The sequence below is a fragment of the Phyllobates terribilis genome, unplaced genomic scaffold (genome assembly GCF_046119375.1).
Source record: "Phyllobates terribilis strain yellow unplaced genomic scaffold, ASM4611937v1 Scaffold_3__8_contigs__length_932513732, whole genome shotgun sequence".
NCBI lineage: Eukaryota > Metazoa > Chordata > Amphibia > Anura > Dendrobatidae > Phyllobates > Phyllobates terribilis.
Window position 1 is genome coordinate 320,542,859 of NW_027362763.1, and position 22,181 is coordinate 320,565,039.

At 41.9% G+C, this 22,181-nt stretch overlaps 1 protein-coding gene across 1 annotated transcript in view; it reads left to right on the forward strand.

The window, feature by feature from the left end:
* The first annotated feature begins 7,561 nt into the window (after positions 1-7,561).
* The window catches only part of LOC141259317 (probable cation-transporting ATPase 13A4), a 184,094-nt gene continuing 169,474 nt past the window's right edge, over positions 7,562-22,181 (forward strand). Inside the window, exons 1-2 of the mRNA XM_073675071.1 lie at positions 7,562-7,758; positions 20,248-20,421. Coding sequence (XP_073531172.1) covers positions 7,696-7,758; positions 20,248-20,421 — 237 coding nt within the window. The 5' untranslated portion in view covers positions 7,562-7,695. The remainder of the gene's footprint in view (positions 7,759-20,247; positions 20,422-22,181) is intronic.

Here is a 22,181-nt window from a genome sequence, read left to right on the forward strand (position 1 = left end):
TTTACAGATGATGTGGTATGCTTTGGATCATGAGCTGTACCACGCCTTCGCCATACTTTTCTCTTTCCATCATTCTGGTAGAGGTTCATCTTGGTTTCATCTGTCCAAAGAATGTTCTTCCAGAACTGTGCTAGCTTTTTTAGATGTTTTTTAGCAAAATCCAGTCTAGCCTTTTTATTCTTGATGCTTATGAGTGGCTTGCACCGTGCAGTGAACCCTCTGTATTTACTTTCATGCAGTCTTCTCTTTATGGTAGATTTGGATATTGATACGCCACCTCCTGGAGAGTGTTGTTCACTTGGTTGGCTGTTGTGAAGGGGTTTCTCTTCACCATTGGAGATTATTCTGCGATCATCCACCACTGTTGTCTTCCGTGGGCGCCCATGGCTTTTTGCATTGATGAGTTCACCAGTGCTTTCTTTCTTTCTCAGGATGTACCAAACTGTAGATTTTGCCGCTCCTAATATTGTAGCAATTTCTCGGATGGGTTTTTTCTGTTTTTGCAGCTTAAGGATGGCTGCATGGAGAACTCCTTTGACATTGGGGGAGCTCCAATGTTTGGGCACACAGGGACTCTCTAAATGCAACATGGTATCCGCTAACAAATTGAATGGAAAATCGGCTCAAATTGTTAGCGGACACCACATTGCGTTTGGAGAGCCCCTCTGTGCCCAAACTTTGGAGCTCCCCCACAGGTGACCCCATTTTGGAAACTAGACCCCCCAAGGCACCTTTCTAGATGCATAGTGAGCACTTGGAACCCCCAGGTGCTTCACAAATTGATTCGTAATAATGAAAAAGTGAAAAAAAAACACTTTTTCATTTTTATGAATCAATTTGTGAAGCACCTGGGGTTCCAAGTGCTCACTATGCATCTAGATAGGTGCCTTGGGGAGTCTAGTTTCCAAAATAGGGTCAATTGTGGGGGAGCTCCAATGTTTGGGCACACAGGGGCTCTCCAAACGCAACATGGCGTCCGCTAACAATTTGAGCCGATTTTCCATTCAATTTGTTAGCGGACACCATGTCGCGTTTGGAGAGCCCGTGATGTGCCTAAACAGTGGAGCTCCCCCACAAGTGTCCCCATTTTGGAAACTATACCCCTCAAGGATTTTATTAAGGTGTATAGTGAACATTTTGAACCCAGAGGTACGGCACAGAATTTGTTTACATTAGGTCATCATATTGAATAAGTTGTCATTATTCTTGAGCGCAAGTGCTCGCTACTTGAGTTTGCATCGGGTACTCAGGTATGCACCATGTACAGCGTGTGCTCGAGTGACATGCTCGAGTCCCTGCTCCGCATGTTTCACGGTTATTAGACACCCAAAAAAAAACATGCGGGGATCGCTCGTGCATGGCAGGCAATCCCCGTAAAGTTTTTTGGCCGCGAAGCATATGGGGCGGAGACTCGAGCATGTCACTCAAATACCCACGATACTCAATGCATACCAGAGCACCCGATGCAAACTCAAGTAGTGAGCACTTGCTCTCAACACTAGTCGCCATATCGTCATCTTTTTTTCTTACTTTTGAAAAAAATCCCAACCCCAGCCCTAACCCTAGCACAACCCTAGCCCCAGCACAACCCTAGCCCCAGCACAACCCTAGCCCCAGCACAACCCTAGCACCAAACCCAGCCCTAACCCTAGCCCAATCCTAACCCAAGAGTTTATTTTTGACGCCGTTCCTTGTGCGGTATAAGTGATTAGATGACTTTATTCTTCGGGTCGGTGTGATTACAGCAATGCCAGAATCATATGGGGTTTTTATGACTGACAGCTGTCACACACTAAAAGACGCATTTTTTGTAAAATCTAGTTTTTGCATCGCCATATTTTGAGAGCTATAATTTTCCAAGATTTTGGCAGACAGTCATGTGATGGCTCCTTTTTTGCGGGATGACTTGACGTTGTTATTGGTGCCATTATCAGGCACGTGACATTTTTTGATCGCTTTCTATTCCGATTTTTGGGAGGCAGAATAAACAAAAACCGACAATTCAGGAATTGTTTTTTTTGTTTTTTTTTTATTCTGTTCCGCGTGTGGTAAAATTGATGAGGTAGCTTTATTCTTCGGGTCAGTATGTTTACAGCGGTACCACATTTGTATCATTTTTCTATGTTTTGGCGCTTATACACAATAAAAGCTATTTTATAGAAAAAAATATTTTTTAGTATCGCTTTATTCTGAGAGCTATAACTTTTTTATTTTTCGGCTGATGGAGCTGTATGGTGGCTTGTTTTTTGCGGGACGAGATGACGTTTTCAGCGGTATCATTTTTATTTATATGCGTCTTTTTGATCGCGTGTTATTCCACTTTTTGTTTGGCGGTATGGTGATAAAGCATTGTTTTTTGCTTCGTTTTTTTTTTTTTTTTTTACCGTGTTCACTGAAGGGGTTAACTAGTGGGACAGTTTTATAGGTCAGGTTGTTCCGGACGCGGCGATACCAAATATGTGTACTTTTATTGTTTTTTTTCATTTTTTTTATAATAATATTTATTGATGGGTACATTATATTTTTATTTTTGGTGTATTATTTTTTTTATTTTTTTATAATATTTTTGCACTTTTTTTTTTTTTTTTTTTTCCACTTTCACACAGTTTATACACTTTATTACTTTGTCCCACTCTGAGACTTTCACTTTTTTTTTTCTGATCGCCTGCATGGCACAGGAGTGGAGCACCATCCCTATGCCATGAAGGCTGTCAGAAGTGCACAGTGTGAAGATTGCTTGGAGATGCACTGCGCATGTCCAAGCAATCTTCCTGCTCTCTGGTGACCCGGATGTTGTCATGACGACATCGGGTCGTCATGGCAACACCCGGGAAGCCTTTGCAGACTGCGCTGGAAGCCGGAAGAGGAGGTGAGTATCGCCGATCACCTCCCCTTGCCCCCGCAATGCCGCGATCGACTTCGATCGACTTCGATCGCAGCATCGCGGGGGTTAATGTGCTGGGAGCGGTGCAGGACCGCTCTCTGCACATAGTACCGGGTGTCAGCTGTGACAATCAGCTGACACCCGGCGGCGATCGCGCCCGCACAGCCTGTGTGCGCGCGCGATCGCGATGACGTACTAATACGGGTCTGGCTCTTAAGTCCCAGGGCACAGACGCGTATTAGTACGTCAGATGTTATTAAGGGGTTAAAGAATATCTGTCATTTTAATTTTTATTTCATAAATCAATAGTACATGTCAAAATAAGAAACTTTGTAATATATCTTATCAGAGAGATCTGCTCTCTACTCCAGGACTGATCAGTCATTCTCAAAATTCTCTATTCTGTGGTAAAATCTGTATTCAGTGAAGACAGATTGTTATATTACTGAGATAGGAGATGGCAGCTGCTACTGATAAGATTCTATGCAGAGGGGAAGGAAGAGAATTGTAGAGCTCTGCCTCTAGCTCCTTGCCCTCTTGTCTACATATAATGTTAGGATATGACGCACACTACTCAGATATCAGTAATGGAACAATCTGCCTTCACTGAATACAGACTTTCCCGTGAATTGAGAATGTTGAAAATGATTGATTCCAGCAGGGGAAAGAAGGACAGATCTATGATCACATATATTACGTAGATGCTTATTTTCATGTGTACTATTGAAGTTAATTTCCTCCTGGCAGCGGAGCTCTAAGTACTAGCGTCGGGCAGGTTCAAAACACTATTAACCTGCAGATTAATCCCATATCTGCAGGTTAAAAGCATAATTTCACATGACAAGTTCCTTTAACCTTTTTTTTAAATAATTTTAAGTGTTTTATTTCCCCGCCATTACCCAGGCCTCATTCAGACGTCCATTTTTCAAGTAAGTGTTTTACCCGTGGTTTTCACAAAACATGTACCAAATATAATGGATGGTGCCATTCATATGTCCCTGTTTTTTTTTCTTTATGCTTGCCCGTTTGTGATCTGCAATATGGATCAAAATTACCCGTACTAAAGATCCATGAAAATCAAAGATAGCACACAGATGGAATTGCAGTCCATGTGTTGTCCATGCTTAACATTGCAATAGATATGTGAAGCTTTCCAATTTAGTAATAAATGGTATATGGCACTCCGAGTGAACTTCAGGTTGCACAGGTAGGGTTTCAATCCTTATACAAGTAAAGGTAAAGAACTCCAAACTTCAATAGATAAGGGGTTAAGATGATTCATTTTATGCAATCCAAAGTGAGATAACTGTCTGGTCTCATATCTAGACCCTCATCAGATCAAAATGGATTGCAAATGGATTGCAAAGAGAAAGGAAGGACTCAGGTATAGGAATGCAGATTGCACAGTGGTAAGAGAGACCTCCATCGCTGTGAACAGGGCGCCAACAGAGGTCACATTTACCACTGTGCCATTTACATTCCTATACCTAAGTCCTTTCTCTCTTTTTGCAATCTGTTTTGAACTCATGAAGGTTTAGATACGAGACCGAAACGTTATCTCAGTTTGGATTGCATAAATCATCTTAAAACACCACTCCAGTGTTTTTTTTTCAGTGCTAGAGTGGTGTGTCTAATGTAAGGTACCTGCCCCCGGTCTTATACTCATCCTCCGGTGTCTTCAATGTTTTTTGGCACTTCTCTGTTCCCACAACGCCATCTTGTGACCGCAACATCTGACTGGCCGGAAGTTAGAAGTTGCGTCACTGGTGAATTACTGCCTAGTATCTAACTGGGACATGTGTCCCTGACGCACGTTTCGCCGGAATACCGGGCTTTTATAGAAAAAGCTGGAATTCCAGCGAAATGTACGTCAGAGACACATGTTCCGGTCAGATACTAGTCAGTAATTTGAGTCCGAGATTGAATGTACTGATCAAGAGAGGGGAATGAATTAAAGATACAAACTCGCATTTTAGCTACAGCACGGCTTGACAAGCTGTATATGACCTGACAGCTCATCTACAACAGTGCACTGACTAGTCTCTAGCGTCCGCCTGGTCTGCTAGCTGCTACAACCGCATGATGTCTCTCATGCCAGCTGTATATAGATTAGGTGCGGCACGCATGTCATATCATCTGGCGGCGTATTCAGAGCTGCATATTGAATGTATCTCTGCAACAGCAGAGATAAATTCCCTTGCAGTCGCAGCGGATTTTATATCAGCCGCGCACAGGCCTGATATGGCTGTTTTAAGATAATAAATCTCTTAATATCATATTAATGATAACCCCTATCTTCCGACATGCTATAGCACCAGTGAACAATTTAACCCTTCAAATGGTGATCATTATTTAGCAAGATATGATACAAGCATATCCTATTGGACATTCTTTGATTTAATAAATCTTGTGACCTAATATAAGGATTAAGGATACTATTTAAATCTGACCTTTATTTAATAATTTTTAAAACACTTTACATTGTAGCAATCTAATCGGGAATTTAGTGAGTCACAGCTTTCTTAATTATACACTAATTTGACTAAGCAGTGACTCAATATACAGTACAGACAAAAAGTTTGGACACACCTTCTCATTTAAAGATTTTTCTATATTTTCATGACTATGAAAATTGTACATTCACACTGAAGGCATCAAAACTATGAATTAACACATGTGGAATTATATACTTAACAAAAAAGTGTGAAACAACTGAAAATATGTCTTATATTCTAGGTTCTTCAATGTAGCCACCTTTTGCTTTGATGACTGCTTTGCACACTCTTGGCATTCTCTTGATGAGCTTCAAGAGGTAGTCACCGGAAATGGTCTTCCCTCAATCTTGAAGGAGTTCCCAGAGATGCTTAGCACTTGTTGGCCCTTTTGCCTTCACTCTGCAGTCCAGCTCACCCCAAACCATATCGATTGGGTTCAGGTCTGGTGACTGTGGAGGCCAGGTCATCTGGCGTAGCACCCCATCCCTCTCCTTCTTGGTCAAATAGCCCTTACACAGCCTGGAGGTGTGTTTGGGGTCATTGTCCTGTTGAAAAATAAATGATGGTCTAACTAAACGCAAACCGAATGGAATAGCATGCCGCTGCAAGCAGCTGTGGTAGCCATGCTGGTTCAGTATGCCTTCAATTTTGAATAAATCCCCAACAGTGTCACCAGCAAAGCACCCCCACACCATCACACCTCCTCCTCCATGCTTCACGGTGGGAACCAGGCATGTAGAGTCCATCCATTCACCTTTTCTACACCGCACAAAGACACGGTGGTTGGAACCAAAGATCTCAAATATGGACTCATCAGACCAAAGCCCAGATTTCCACTGGTCTAATGTCCATTCCTTGTGTTCTTTAGCCCAAACAAGTCTCTTCTGCTTGTTGCCTGTCCTTAGCAGTGGTTTCATAGCAGCTATTTTACCATGAAGGCCTGCTGCACAAAGTCTCCTCTTAACAGTTGTTGAAGAGATGTGTCTGCTGCTAGAACTCTGTGTGGCATTGACCTGGTCTCTAATCTGAGCTGCTGTTAACCTTCGATTTCTGAGGCTGGTAACTCGGATAAACTTATCCTCAGAAGCAGAGGTGACTCTTGGTCTTCCTTTCCTGGGGCGGTCCTCATGTGAGCCAGTTTCTTTCTAGCGCTTGATGGTTTTTGCAACTGCATTTGGGGACACTTTCAAAGTTTGCCCAATTTTTCGGACTGACTGACCTTCATTTCTTAAAGTAATGATGGCCACTCGTTTTTCTTTACTTAGCTACTTTTTTCTTGCCATAATACAAATTCTAACAGTCTATTCAGTAGGACTATCAGCTGTGTATCCACCAGACTTCTGCACAACACAACTGATGGTCCCAACCCCATTTATAAGGCAAAGAAATCCCACTTATTAATCCTGACAGGGCACACCTGTGAAGTGAAAACCATTTCCGGTGACTACCTCTTGAAGCTCATCAAGAGAATGCCAAGAGTGTGCAAAGCAGTCATCAAAGCAAAAGGTGGCTACTTTGAAGAACCTAGAATATAAGACATATTTTCAGTTGTTTCACACTTTTTTGTTAAGGATATAATTCCACATGTGTTAATTCATAATTTTCATGCCTTCAGTGTGAATGTACAATTTTCATAGTCATGAAAATACAGAAAAATCTTTAAATGAGAAGGTGTGTCCAAACTTTTGGTCTGTACTGTATATGTATGTGTGTATATATACACATATACAGTATATATGTGTATATATATATATATATATATATTCATATTGATATGAAAAATGTAAAAATTATATTAAGAAATAAGTTTAAAAGGATTGTACACTTTAAAAAAAACTTTTTCAAATTTGCTTAAAAAAAATCTAAACAAGCTGAGAATTATTTAACCTTCCCGAGCTGCTGAGCTCATAGATTGACTGCAGCGCTATCAACAAGACATCACTGCTGTAGACTAACGGGGAACGGTGCAGCAGACGGCACGCTCAATCCGAGGCGGGAACGTAATACTCAGTTTGGGTTTTTATTACTAACATATCTCGTTATTTTATTGCACATTCTATTTAAGCAATTTGCAGATACAATGTATTTTTTCATAGCCTGCTAGCTTTGCTGGGCTGGGTCACGTTAACATTTGTAGTTTTATTTGGGCAGCGTCCTATGAGCACTATACGTTACCTGTATGGAAAGGGTTACATTACCTGGCTGATCTGGAAGGTGGAGCTAGCTTTTAGCTCCTTCACCAGAGAAGTACATCTGTATCTGACTGTTCAGCAAGGTGTTTAGGGATATCACTACACAGGAACGTCCGGGGGATTGATGGGGGAAAAGCTAATGAACAATCATCATGCCTTGCTTAATGAGGGGGAGGAAAATGAGATGGTAAGTTTTCTAGTTTAATCCATTTGCACAGCACTCTGTTGACACAGAACAGACTGCTGGCTTTGCATCAGAGTTAGCTGGGACTACTTATCTTATTAGGTTTAGGATTCTTTTATCTGCAGATGTAGCAGAGTGGAGTTTGGCACTTGTTCTAGCAGATTACAGCACCTTTATTTGTTATGTGATATGTTTAGGGGAAATCACCAAAGGTAAACAAGGCGAACTCTGCTACTTCTGTTCCATCTTTTATCAGTAAATTCCAGAGCTGCATTTCATATACTGACAAACTTGAGGAGCTAGGGCTTTAGGGGTGACGCAGAAGTGGAGGTATGTAAGTACTGTTTCCCCCAGCCCCATATAAAGTTATAGAGGGCTGAAGAGTCAGTCTGGATTTAGAACACGACTATAACCACAACACAAGTTGTGCGGCCAATGTGTGCTCTTTGCCGCTATTACATCGCAGCATGATGTAGGGGAATGGGATTGCATCACGTCCCTTAGGGTAAAGCGACAAGACATACAAAGTGGGAAGCAGTTGGATTTTTTGTGTGACTTGTTTGTCACAATAGCTTAAAAGTCACAATGTGTCTCCATTTACCTGCAATACGCTACAATGTAACAGCGGCACAGATTGTTCCTTTGCCGCACGAGCTGTGTTGCAGCCATATAGCCGCAACCGAAAGACAAGTTGCCATACTGAGGAAAACTTTAGAAAAATAGGAATATATCAGCACAATGTAGAATTACAGGGGTCTTCCATTTCTCCCACACGTATATGTATACGAGACATCTTGAGTATGCTAGCATGATACAAGTCGGCTTGAGGACGTCAGAAGGTTGAAGACTCTGATATGAAAACGTACCAAGACCATTTTGATCCTTCATGCTTGACCTACAGTGTAGTGTTTGTCACTGGCGTAACATTTGTTGATTTTTATTAAGCATTTAAACCTATTAGACATTGCTATAGAAACTGCATTTTTGAATCAGACTTTGTACTTGTATAAAATTTCTGGTTTGGATTTTTTTCAAACTTCTTGAGTATCATTTCCTCTATTTGTTAACTTGCTCAGAAACAGCCCAGACCAGTTTAAGACGATTCTGTCTCCATAATTCATTAAACGTTGCGTTCTGCGGAAGGGAACAAATGCTCCTCTCTGCTCTTAGGAATTTTAATATGGATGGGATTACTCAAATATCATAATCCCCAACACTTCTAAAATACACATTGGGCATTTTTTGGTATGTATGCTATCCATTATTTTTACACATAGATCACAGACCTGTTATGATCAATGGGCCTTTTCACATGTCCCACTTTGATCCATGTTGCAGATCAAACTTGTCAACAAAAGTCTGTGACCCCATGAAAAAAACAGATAGCACATGGCTGTCATCATTGTGCTGTCAGTATTTTTACTGTTTAATGGATAGGAGAAGCTAAGACTTTTTGTTTTACTTCTTTATATGACATTTTCTCTTTCTATTAAGTTTGTTGAGGTTCTTCTCCTGCCGGATGTATTGCTCATGTAAGGGAATGAGCATTGCCAGCATTTCTGTTCAATGTGACCCAGATCTCCACAACAGAAGGCGTAGCCCAAAAGGATTGAATGTCTGGAAGTCTCCTAAACTAATTATACTGGGAACTCTAATTTTCATCAGTTTTCCTTTTTAAAATGTATTGTTCTAGGAAGACAAAACATATCATATGTTAATGTTTGTAATCACTGGGTTCATTACTTGCGAGACTGTCCACTGCTGATAGACTCTAGAGGTGGCCAGTAACCTAGGCAACAAGCATTAAAGAATAGAATTAAAAATCCCTTTATTCTTGAAAACAAAGAGGATTTTTAATAAAAAAATAGTTACTTGTTTTTACAAGCACTTTACAGTTTGGCCCATTAGATATCTTGAGGCTAACCTATTAAAGGGAATCTGTCAGTAGTTTTTTCCTTTGCAATCTGAGAGCTGCATAATGTAGGGGCAGAGACCATGATTGTAACTATGTGTCACTTTCTAGGCTGTATGCCGGTGTTTCAATAAAATCAGTGTCTTATCAGTAGGAGATAAGCACTACAAGACTAAGTATATTGTGCCTCCGAGTCCTGCTGGTCTGTGTAACCCCACCCCCACCACTGATTAGCAGCTTTCAGTCAATGTACAGTGTACACAAAAATCAGTCAATCATTGATGTGGTCATGGTTATACAGAGCTCAGCATTTGAGCTAGATCTACAGCAAAGAAAATGATTGTGTCAAAATGACAGCATGCAGCCCAGCAAGTGACACATTGCTGGAATCAGGGTATCTGCCCCTACAACATGCTGCTCTCAGATTACATAGTAAAACCTGGTAAAAGATCCCCTCTAAGGGGAGCGACGGGCAGCATAAATGAGAGTCTGACTTCACAATTGCAGCCAGGTATGTTTTATTCTGAGATGTTGCAGAGAAAACATGGTTTGAAAAGCCCGCCGAGGACTAGATAGAGACCTGACAAGTCTGATGATGTCCCCTGCTAGCTTCTTCCCACCCCCATCCCGTTGATTGAGAGGTCTCTATAATGTGTCTATATAAAAGTGTTTGGGGTCCACTTTTCTTAAAGTGGAAAACCCCTTTTAGCTAACTTTACGTAGTCTAACTATTAGACCGTGTTAGTAAATGTGAGCCAATATATTTTCCTGTCAGATTTGTATAAAATCAAAAGGCATTTGGAAGTAACGTAAAGGCTATATGCATTTATATACAGGTGTATCTCACAAAATTAGAACTCATACATTATATTATATAGAGTCATTACAAACAGAGTGATTTATTTCAAGTGTTTATTTCTGTTGATGATTATGGCTTACAGCCAATGAAAACACAGAAGTCACCAGCTTGAAAAATGATTATAAAATCTGAAATGTTGTCCTACTGAAATGTATGTTCAGTAAATGAACTCAATACTTGGTCGGGGCTCCTTTTGCATCAATTACTGCATCAATGCGGCGTGGCATGGAGGCGATCAGCCTGTGGCACTGCTGAGGTGTTATGGAGGCCCAGGTTGCTTTGATAGCAGCCTTCAGCTCGTCTGCATTGTTGGGTCTGGTGTCGCTCATCTTCCTCTTGACAATACTCCATATATTCTCTATGGGGTTAAGGTCAGGCGAGTTTGCTGGCCAATCAAGCATAGTGATACCGTTGTTTTTAAACCAGGTATTGGTACTTTTGGCAGTGTGGACAGGTGTCAAGTCCTGCTGGAGAATGAAATTTCCATCTCCAAAAAGCTTGTCGGCAGAGGGAAGCATGAAGTGCTTTAGAATTTCCTGGTAGACGGCTGTGCTGATTTTGGTCTTGATAAAACACAGTGGACCTACCTACACCAGTAGATGACATGGCTCCCCAAACCATCACTGATTGTGGAAACTTCACACGAGACCTCCAGCAGCTTGGATTGTGGCCTCTCCACTCTTCCTCCAGACTCAGGGACCTTTGATTTCCAAATGAAATGCAAAATTTTCTTTCATCTGAAAACACCTTGGACAACTGAGCAACAGTCCAGGTCTTTTTCTCCTTGGCCCAGGTAAGACAGTTCTGGAGTTGTCTATTGGTCATGAGTGGCTTGACACAAGGAATGCGACACTTGTAGCCCATGTCCTGGATAATTCTGTGTGTGGTGGCTCTTGAAGCAGTGACTCCAGCAGCTGTCCACTCCTTGCGAATCTCCCCCAAATTTTTGAATGGCCTTTTCTTAACAATCCTTTCATGGCTGCCGTTATGCTGGTTGCTTGTGCACCTTTTTCTACCACACTTTTTCCTTCCACTCAACTCTCCATTAATATGTTTGGATACAGCACTCTGTGAACAGCCAGCTTCTTTAGCAATGACCTTTTGTGGCTTACCATCCTTGTGGAGTGTATCAATGACTGCCTTCTGGACATCTGTCAAGTCTACAGTCTTCCCCATGATTGTGGAGCCTACTGAAACAGACTAAGGGACCTTTTTAAATGCGTAAGAAGCCTTTGCAGATGTTTTTTGTTAATTATTCTAATTTACTGAGATAATGACTTTTGTGTTTTCATTTGCTGTAAGCCATAATCATCAACATTAACAGAAATAAACACTTGAAAGAGATCACTCTGTTTGTAATGACTCTATATAATATATGAGTTTCACTTTTTGTATTGAAGAACTGAAATAAATTAACTTTTTGATGATATTCTAATTTTGTGAGGAGCACCTGTAGATGTCCGAGTACATAAACTCCATATAAATCAGAGCTGTACTATATGCATGTGCGTGAGAGAAGAGCGACCAAGTTTTACACCATTGAATAAGCAGGCCTTTTATCATTACCCTTATAGCCACCTCTGTAATAAAGACAAGATTAGGGCATCCGCCATAGGATCTTCATTAGGAGATCTGTAATCTTCAATTCAACATTGGATTTAAACAGGTTATTTGAACCCTTTGTATTTTGATTTCATTCACTTGAATAAATCTTAACTGAAATATCAGACACAGCCCATGGACAAGAGTGGCACTATTCTTTTGTTTTCGAACCCTAGATAACTTCTTTATATGTGCCTGATTTTTGTGACATTGTTGTCATTTTCCTACACATCAACCAAAGACACACACAGCATTGTAGTCAGTATTTTTCATCATTATTTGTAAGCCAAAACCAGGAGTGAAAACTACATGTAATGAAAATTATAAAGGAAAGACTTCTGCCTCTTCTGTGTTTAGAAATATTGATGGATTTGGCTTAAAAATACTGAAATATGAACGTGACCTTAGAGCGGACTGGCACATGACGTTCCTGGTACAAAATCTGCATTTGTTGATTTGGATGCCGATTTGCCTTGGGCAGCTTTATTTCTTATATATGGGTGTTGTAGATGTCGGGATATTTCTGTGATTAAAATGATTATTAATGTGAAATCAAAAATATTTGCAAATTTAAGTGCTATATATCCTAAATTTAATTTAGTCAAGTCAATGGGAGGTTACAAATATCAGTCAATTATGTAACAAACCTTCAAGTCTCTGCTAAAAAGCTGAAGATAGAGAGGAATTTCTCCTTTCTGCACAACAATGACCCTAAGCATACCTACAATTCAACAAAAGGATGACTTCATCAGAAGAAATTCAAAGTTTTGGAAAGGCCCAGACCTAAACCCACTTGAAAATCTGTGGGTAACATGAAGAGGTCTGTACACAGGAGATGACCTCACAATCTGACAGATTTGGAGCCCTACTGCAAGGAAGAGTGGGCAAAGATTGACAATTCTAGATGTGCCATGCTAATAGACTCCTACCCAAAAAGACTGACTGCTATCAGAAGTTCAAAGGGGACTTCAACAAAGTATTAGTGTAAGGGCGCAGACAGACAGTCATATTTCTCATGCGAAGATCGCATCGCAGTGCACGGACTGGCCGGCACATCTACTGACCTGATCATGACAGCGTGATGGATTTCTATACAGCTTTCATGCTCAGCTCAGGAGAGCTGACGGTCAGTCCAAGAATTGCAATGCGATCCTCGCACGAGAAATACGGCCGTCTATCTTCCCCCCTAAAGGTGTGCATATTTATGCAACCCCATTATTTTAGTTCTTTATTTATTTTTTTTCCACCCAAAAAGATTTTAGTTTATTTTTCAATTAAGTTGAACAGATTATAAAGATTGAACAGAAACAAACTAGATGATTTATATAATTGCATACGGTATATCATTTTGCATATGCAACCTTACAAGCTTACAGCCTGCCATGACCTTGCTTGCTGCCACCTCAATAATACCGGAGCTACCGCAACCCCCCAACCTACAATCTCTTTCCCCATTCCTGTAGATTGTAAGCCCACAAGGGCAGGGTCCTCTTCCCTCTGCACCAGTCTATCATTGTTAGTGTGTTTACTGTAAGTGATCTCTGTATTTTGTATGTAACCCCTCCTTATGTACAGCACCATGGAGGCGCTATATAAATAAATAAATAATAATAATAATAATAATATGCATGATCTAGTAGACAATAGGTACTCTTTTGAGATTTGAATTCACAAACTTCAGCAATTTGTCTAAAAATTGATTTGTGGACAAGCTCAAGTATTTCAGTTGCCCTGAAAAGACATATACCGTTATGTGCAAAATAATAGTAGTCTAACAACACCAATGTGTTTTATTACTGTTTTTGGAAGAAAAGATCATACAGAATGGGAAAAACTTCATGACTAGGTGTCGGCAAGTATGGGCAATCAGGAGTCATGACATGCCTGCTGCTAATTGTGTGTAATTGACTCATTTAATGAAAGGAGGGTGTTCTAATATCAGCGCGGAGATCATATATTCTATGCATACACTGCTGTCAATTATGGCCCTTATTTAAACAAGTAGAGCAGCAAATCTTGTATTTGCTGGTTTTAGCCCTAGCTCAGTGAGTAAAATGGGTAATTCCAGACCTTGTACCGAAGGAGAAAGAGCTTTGATCTAGAAGTTGATTGGCGAGGGGAAAACATATAGAGAAGTGCAGAAAATAATTGGCTGCTCAGTTAAAAAGATTTCCAATGCCTTAAAATGGAAAACAAAACCAAGGCAGTGTCGGACTGGGATACCAAGGGCCCACCAGTAACCATCTCCAGGGCCCCACTTTTCAGCTACATGTAAATGTGACATTATCCTCAATCACAAATTTGTATAACAATGAACTAGGTAGATCGTTAAATGAATAAGATGCTGCCTTTGTCTGTACATAGTGATTCAAGTATATTGTGCTAAGTACTGCTCATATGAGAGAGTGGTGGCTCATTCCTGCACAGGGGCCCACCAGATGATTATCCTGTTCTCCTGTGGGCCAGTCCAAGCCTGCGTGGTAGGAAAAGAAATACTACCATCCGCATAGATCATAGAGTTACAGGAATGGCAAAGAAGCATCCAATGATCAGCTCCAGTGAGATCAAAGAAGATCTTCAGTTACCTGTGAGTCCTGCAACTATCAGAAGATGCCTACCTGAAGCCAAACTATTTGCAAGAAACCCACATTAATTACCATTGTTGAAAAAATAAGTTTGTTGAAAAGGTTAAAGTTTGCCCAAAAACACATTGACTGGCCTAAATAGAAGTGGTGCAATAATCTATGGACAGATGAGAGCCAAACTGTCCTTATTGGGTCGCAGACAGTTTGTGAGAAGACCCATAAACACTGAATTCAAGCCACAGAACACTGTGAAGACTATAAAACATGGAGGTGCAAGCATAATGGTTTGGGGATGTTTATTATTATTATTATTATTATTATTTATTATTATAGCGCCATTTATTCCATGGCACTTTACATGTGAAAAAGGGGGTATAATACAAGAACAATTACAATAATCTTGAACACAATGTGACAGCGACTGGTACAGGAGGAGCGAGGACCCTGCCCGCGAGGGCTCACAATCTACGAGGGATGGGTGAGGATACAGTAGGTGAGGGTAGAGCTGGTCGTGCAGCGGTATGGTGGAGCGGTGGTTACTGCAGGTTGTAGGCTTGTCGGAAGAGGTGGGTCTTCAGGTTCCTTTTGAAGGTTTCCACGGTAGGCGAGAGTCTGATACGTTGGGATAGAGAGTTCCAGAGTAGGGCGGAAGCACGGGAGAAATCTTGTATACGGTTGTGGGAGGAGGAGATAAGAGGGGAGTAGAGAAGGAGATCTTGTAAGGATCGGAGGTTGCGTGCAGGTATGTAACGGGAGACTAGGTCGGAGATATATGGAGGAGACAGATTGTGAATGGCTTTGTATGTCATGGTTAGGGTTTTGAACTGGAGTCTCTGAGCAATGGGGAGCCAGTGAAGAGATTGACAGAGAGGAGAGGCCGGGGAATAGCGGGGGGACAGGTGGATTAGTCGAGCAGCAGAGTTTATGATACATTGGAGGGGTGCGAGAGTGTTAGAGGGGAGGCCACAGAGCAGGAGGTTGCAGTATTCAAGGCGGGAGATGATGAGGGCGTGCACTAGTGTTTTTGCAGATTCATGGTTTAGGAATGTGCGGATCCGGGAGATAATTTTGAGTCGGAGTCGGCAGGAAGTGGAAAGGGCTTGAATATGTGGTTTGAAGGAGAGTTCCGAGTCCAAGGTTACCCCAAGGCAGCGAGCTTGAGGGACTGGGGAGAGTGGGCAGCCTTTGACGTTGATAGATAGGTCAGCTGGGAGGGTTGAATGAGATGGCGGAAAGATGATGAATTCTGTTTTGTCCATGTTAAGTTTTAGAAATCTGGCAGAGAAGAAGGATGAAATAGCAGACAGACATTGTGGGATTTTGGTTAATAAGGAGGTGATATCGGGTCCAGAGAGGTAGATCTGTGTGTCATCGGCATAGAGGTGATAATGAAACCCATGAGACTCTATGAGCTGTCCCAGGCCTAAGGTGTAGATGGAGAAGAGCAGGGGTCCTAGACCTGAACCTTGGGGGACACCGACAGATAGGGGGCTAGATGAAGAGGTGGTGTGTGAGTGGGAGACACTGAATGTCCGGTCTGTTAGGTATGAGGAGATCCAGGATAGGGCCAAGTCTGTGATGCCAAGAGATGAGAGAGTCTGTAGTTAGAGGGAATGGTCCACTGTGTCAAAGGCAGATGACAGGTCTAGGAGGAGGAGGACAGAGTAGTGTCGCTTAGATTTGGCGGTTAGTAGGTCATTGGTGACTTTAGTCAGTGCAGTTTCAGTAGAATGGTGCGGTCGGAAACCAGATTGTAGGCGGTCAAAGAGGAAGCAGGAGGAGAGGTGGGAGGACAGCTCAGAATGGACATGTTGTTCCAGTAGTTTTGAGGCATAGGGGAGAAGTGATATGGGGCGATAGCTAGACACAGAGGATGGGTCAAGGGAGGGCTTTTTGAGGATGGGTGTGATTGAGGCATGTTTGAAGCATGAGGGGAAAACACCAGTTGTTAATGACAGGTTGAAGAGCTGGGCTAGGGCTGGGATGAAGATAGTGGTAAGGTTTGGGATGAGGTGGGACAGGATTGGGTCAAGTTTACAGGTGGTGAGGTGTGATTTGGAGAGTAAGGAGGAAAGTTGATCTTCAGAAATGGTGGAGAATGTAGTTTTGGAGGAGGAGGGTTGAGTAGGTGTGGGGAGGGGTGGTGGGGGCTTTAGGCAAAAGCTTTGTCTGATGGTGTCAATCTTCTGCTTGAAGAATGAGGCAAAGTCTTCGGCTGAAATAAGAGGAGAGGGAGGAGGCACTGGGGGACGGAGGAGAGAATTGAAGGTGTTGAATAGTTGTTTAGGGTTGTGAGACAGGGAGGAAATGAGACATGCAAAGTATGTTTGTTTTGCTACAGTGAGTGTGGACTTGAAGGTAGTGAGGGACTGTTTGAATGCGATGAAGTGCTCATGGGAGTGGGACCTTTTCCATCTACGTTCAGCAACCCTGGAGGCCCGTCGCAGTTCTTTAGTTAGGCTGGTGTGCCAGGGTTGTCTGTTGATTGTGCGAGCCTTGGTATGCGTGAGGGGGGCAACCGAATCGAGAGCTGCAGCTGTTGTGGTGTTGTATAAAGTGGCAGCAGCATCTGCATCATGTAAGGAACTAATGTCTGTAAGAGGGAGGAGGGATTCAGAGAGAGAGTGTAGGTCAAGGTGTTTGAGGTTTCTACGAGGGTATGCAAGTTTGTGGAGTGGGGATTGTTGCCCCGGGGAGGAGAGAGAAGAGAATGTGAGTAGGTTGTGGTCAGAAAGAGGGAGAGGTGAGTTAGAGAGGTTAGATAGGGAACAGAGGCGGGTGAAGATGAGGTCCAGTGTGTGGCCGTCTTTGTGGGTGGGTGTGGAAGACCACTGAGTAAGACCAAAGGAGGAAGTGAGGGATAGAAGCTTAGAGGCAGCTGAGAGGGAAGTGTCAATGGGGATGTTAAAGTCGCCCATGAGGATAGTGGGGATGTCAACGGAGAGGAAATGAAGTAGCCAGGTGGTGAAGTGGTCAAAGAAAGTGGTGGTTGATCCTGGGGGGCGGTAGATGACAGCCAGTTGGAGGTTGGATGGGGAGTAGATGCGCACGCAGTGCACTTCAAAAGACGGGAGAGTAATTGCGGGCGGCAGTGGGATCTGGGTGAAGGAGCAGTTTTCTGAGAGGAGGAAACCTATTCCTCCACCGTGCTTGCCATTGGGGTGGGGGGTATGGGAGAGGTGGAATCCGCCATACGAAAGTGCAGCAGGAGAGGCTGTGTCGGAGGGCGTGAGCCAGGTTTCAGTGATGCCGAGGAAGGAAAGCTTGTTAGTGATGAAAAGATCGTGAATGTAGGAAAGTTTGTTGCAGACAGAGCGAGCGTTCCATAGAGCTCCTGTTTGTGGAACTGGGGAAGCGGGGGCTGAGCGGATGGGTATAAGGTTAGAAGGGTTACGAGAGTTTGGGATAGATCGGGGGTAGGAGGTGGAAGTGAATGTAGGGATGTGGTGAGGAGGGCCAGGATTTGGAGAGATATCGCCGGCAGTAAGGAGGAGCAGAGAAAGCTTTATTAGGTGGGAGCAGGAGAGGGCATGAGGTGGCTGTCTGTGTTTGGAGACAAAGGATTGTATGTTGTGGAATAGCTCTGAGGAGGAGGCGAGATGGGTGGGGAGAATGGAGGGAGAGATGAAGAGTTCCTTTCCAGGTGTAGGGATTAGGGGTGGTTGAAAGAAGTGAAGGATTAAGGGGATGAGAGTGAGAACAAAGACAAACATTGTTTACTGTGACTTAGTATCCAGTTACCTTCAGTTCACGTCAGATTCAATTCAGAATTAATTCAAATTTCAGACACTTCAGCTAATGGACACTTAAGCTGAGGGACACAGACTGTAGTCTGACACAGACTCCTGGCTCTCAATATATTTGTAACTGAATGCATTCAGCTGTGAACCAGTGGGGAGTGGTCTGTGCTCATCTTGATCAGCTGATTAAGGCTGACCCAGATGTAGGATACTCAAAGGTTCAGTAAACTGGGTCATAAATGAAAGTGGGGGGTGGGTAGTGTAACTTGGGTGACGTACCATTAGTATATAGTAGGAGCAGAGAGATCTAGGGAAGGCTGCATGGAAATCAGGATGGCAAAGTTGGGTGACATACCATTAGTATATAGTAGGAGCAGAGAGATATAGGGAAGGCTGCATGGAAATCAGGATGGCAAAGTTGGGTGACGTACCATTAGTATATAGTAGGAGCAGAGAGATATAGGGAAGGCTGCATGGAAATCAGGATGGCAAAGTTGGGTGACGTACCATTAGTATATAGTAGGAGCAGAGAGAGATATAGGGAAGGCTGCATTGGAAATCAGGATGGCAAAGTTGGGTGACGTACCATTAGTATATATGTTTCTCATACTATGGAGTTGGGTCATACCAGTCACCATAGACCAGTTTGAAAATATCAAAATACTGGAAGAAGTCATGTTGCCTTATGCTGAAGAAGAAGAAATGCCCTTGAAATGGATGTTTCAGCAGGACAACAAGGCCAAACACACCAGCAAGCAGGCAACATCCAGGCTGCAGATCAACAAGATTGATATTGTGAAGTGGCCAGCCCAATCCCCAGACCTCTATCCGATTGAGAATTTGTGGAGTGACATAAAAATGCTGCTTTTAATACAAAACCTAAGAATGCAAAAGAACTGTGGAATATAGTCCATCATCTTGGGCTAGACTATCTGTTCGCAGGAGTCAGATGTTGGTTGACTCCATGCCTCAGATGTAAAGCAGTTATCAGAAATAAAGGTTATATAGCTAAACATTAGTTCAGTGATTAACAGAAAAGGTAAGTATATAAACACATTTCAGTTTATACTGTAAATATTCGGGTTTGTAAATGAAAATGCAGACACTGCTATTTTTTTGAGCAGCCTATTATTCCTGATATTTTGTTCATGTTTTCATTTGGAATTAAATGTGCAGTGCTCCCAGTGCCTTTGTGTATTTGGAAATAAATGCTATTATGATGATTAAGCTTTATTTCAGTTGTTTTAAACATACTGCTATTATTTTGCACATAAATGAGAGGTTTCCTGGGACTGTATCCAACCCCTTTCAAGCTCTTTAATGCAAACACAGCCTTAGTAATGTCAAAGTGACCTCAACATATATGGCTATGGGTAAACAGATGGTAAAAGTTTTTCACTGCTGTGCTGTCTGCTCTTTCATACAGGCTATAAGACCCTCTTGATTGGCTGTGCTGTATCATGTGATGTGATAGCTACAAATCATTAAGGGGAAGCCCGCCAGGTGCCCATGTGAACCCTTTCTGACCAATATAATCCTCTTCAATATATACAATGTTGGTGACCATTTTTCTCGATTGACACAAATTGACTTGCATTATGTTTGAATTCGTCATGTTCAGTAAATTCTGAAAAATTCGACACAAATTTGATTTGCATCAACTCAATTATCTAATTTCTATTGTCCACCTTTTAGATCAATATACTCACTATATAATACTGTGTGAAGTCAAATGGCATTTAAGGAAATTAGAGTAAAGATTGTATATCTGAAATAAACTCCTTTTTTTTACAGGATGCATTTGGATACAAGACCAGCACCTGGCGAAAAGTTCTGTGCATATGTGGATATATCTTCTCCTTTGGATTTCTATGGCTTATATTTTACTGGAAACCAGAATGGCATGTATGGGCCAACTGCATCCAGTCTTCCTTGCGAGATGCTGATGTTGTACTACTCAGAACCACTGTAAGTGGGAATTTGGGAATGTTTAGCTTGCAAAAAAGAAGACTGAGAGGAGACTTAATAGCTGTCTACAAATATGTCAAGGGCTGTCACATTGTAGAAGGATCATCTTTATTCTCATTTGCACAAGGAAAGACTAGAAGCAATGGGATGAAACTAAATGGGAGGAGACACAGATTAGATATTAGAAAAAACTTTTTGACAGTTAGGGTGATTAATGAGTGGAACAGGCTGCCACGAGAGGTGGTGAGTTCCCCTTCAATGGACGTCTTCAAACAGAGGCTGGACAGACATCTGTCTGAGATGATTTAGTGAATCCTGCTTTGAGCAGGGGGTTGGACCAGATGACCCAGGAGGTCCCTTCCAACTCTACCATTCTATGATTCTATGAAGTTTTTGTTGTAATAAGTTTCCCCCTAAAAATGACTGACCAGTGAACAACCTACTTTTCAAAAGGCTGTGGGCTTTTCTATAATTATCTGTGAATGCAAGTGCAAATATGGTTTGTTTTTCATTAAAGTGTATTATAAGCTCTTTCAACTGTTAACAGTTTATACTATATTAACCCCTTAATGACCGCCAATACGCCTTTGAACGAAGGCAGTTAAGGAATCTTATTCCTCAGCGCCGTTAAAAAGTAAATAGCGCCAACCAGCATCAGATAATCTCCGGGGTTTCAGCTACCAGGGGTAGCTGAGACCCTGGAGAACATGACCAGGCTGGTATTTACTGAATTCAATGAATAACGGTGATCTCGTTAAAAAAAAAAGTGAAGTCCAATTTAAAAATCATTTATCCCTCCTCTGACATGATCTAATATGTCAGAGGAGAGAGAAATGTTGTCCCCAGGGCCCTCAGGGTACCTTGGTACCGGTACCGCCATCTCCCGGCCCCCCTTCTTTTGTCAAATTTAATTGGTTCCTGACATTTGATCAGTGATATCACAGTGATCAAAAGCCCAGTAATTGGTAAATGTGTCTCTCTTCTCTGCTTGTAGTTGTTCTGAGAGAGAAGAGAGATACACTATGCTCAAGTGCTGTCCTGTCTGATAAAAAATAAAAAAAATTCTAGATTTCAATAAATTGTTCCCCAATCTCCTCCTCACCCCTTGAACATACACTCCGTGTCATCCCCCTAGTCAGTTTAAATTTTCTTCTTTTTCTTTTATAATTTTTCTTTTAGGGTTAGGATTTCTTCAAAGGTAAAAAAAATATATAGAAAAAAAAAATTACTACTGTAACATTAGATTTACTAGTGTTAGATCAGTTTAGGTTTATTTTTATTAGACATTCATATAAAATAAAATAGTGAAATGCAGAACGTTCATCTTAGAGCAAGCATACACCCTGCTTTGCTCCAGCAGTTATCGGACTGATACAGAATCTACTTCTGATGCAGAACAGTTCTCAGCTTGTGACGACTTCTCTTCCTCTACAGGATATCACAGTCCGATCGTAGCGAAGTCAGTTGTCACTGCTGAATCGTTAGAGGCAGTCTATCAAAGACAGTCCGGTTTTATATGGGAATCAGTAGAGCTCCTATCTGCCATTTTAATGGTAGCAGACATCTTCGTAAGTGACTTTGTGAATTTTTTAAAGAGAATATTGCAGAGTTCTGGTCAGCCACTTCCTGGTACCGTTCAATGCAGGATGAATATCCCTTTTGGACTTGGTTCCTCCTCTTGAAAAGCTTCCAGCCATAGTCTTGAGGTTTTCCTTCAGCCTTTGGGTAGGTTAAGATTCCGGTCCAATTCTTTAAAAGTA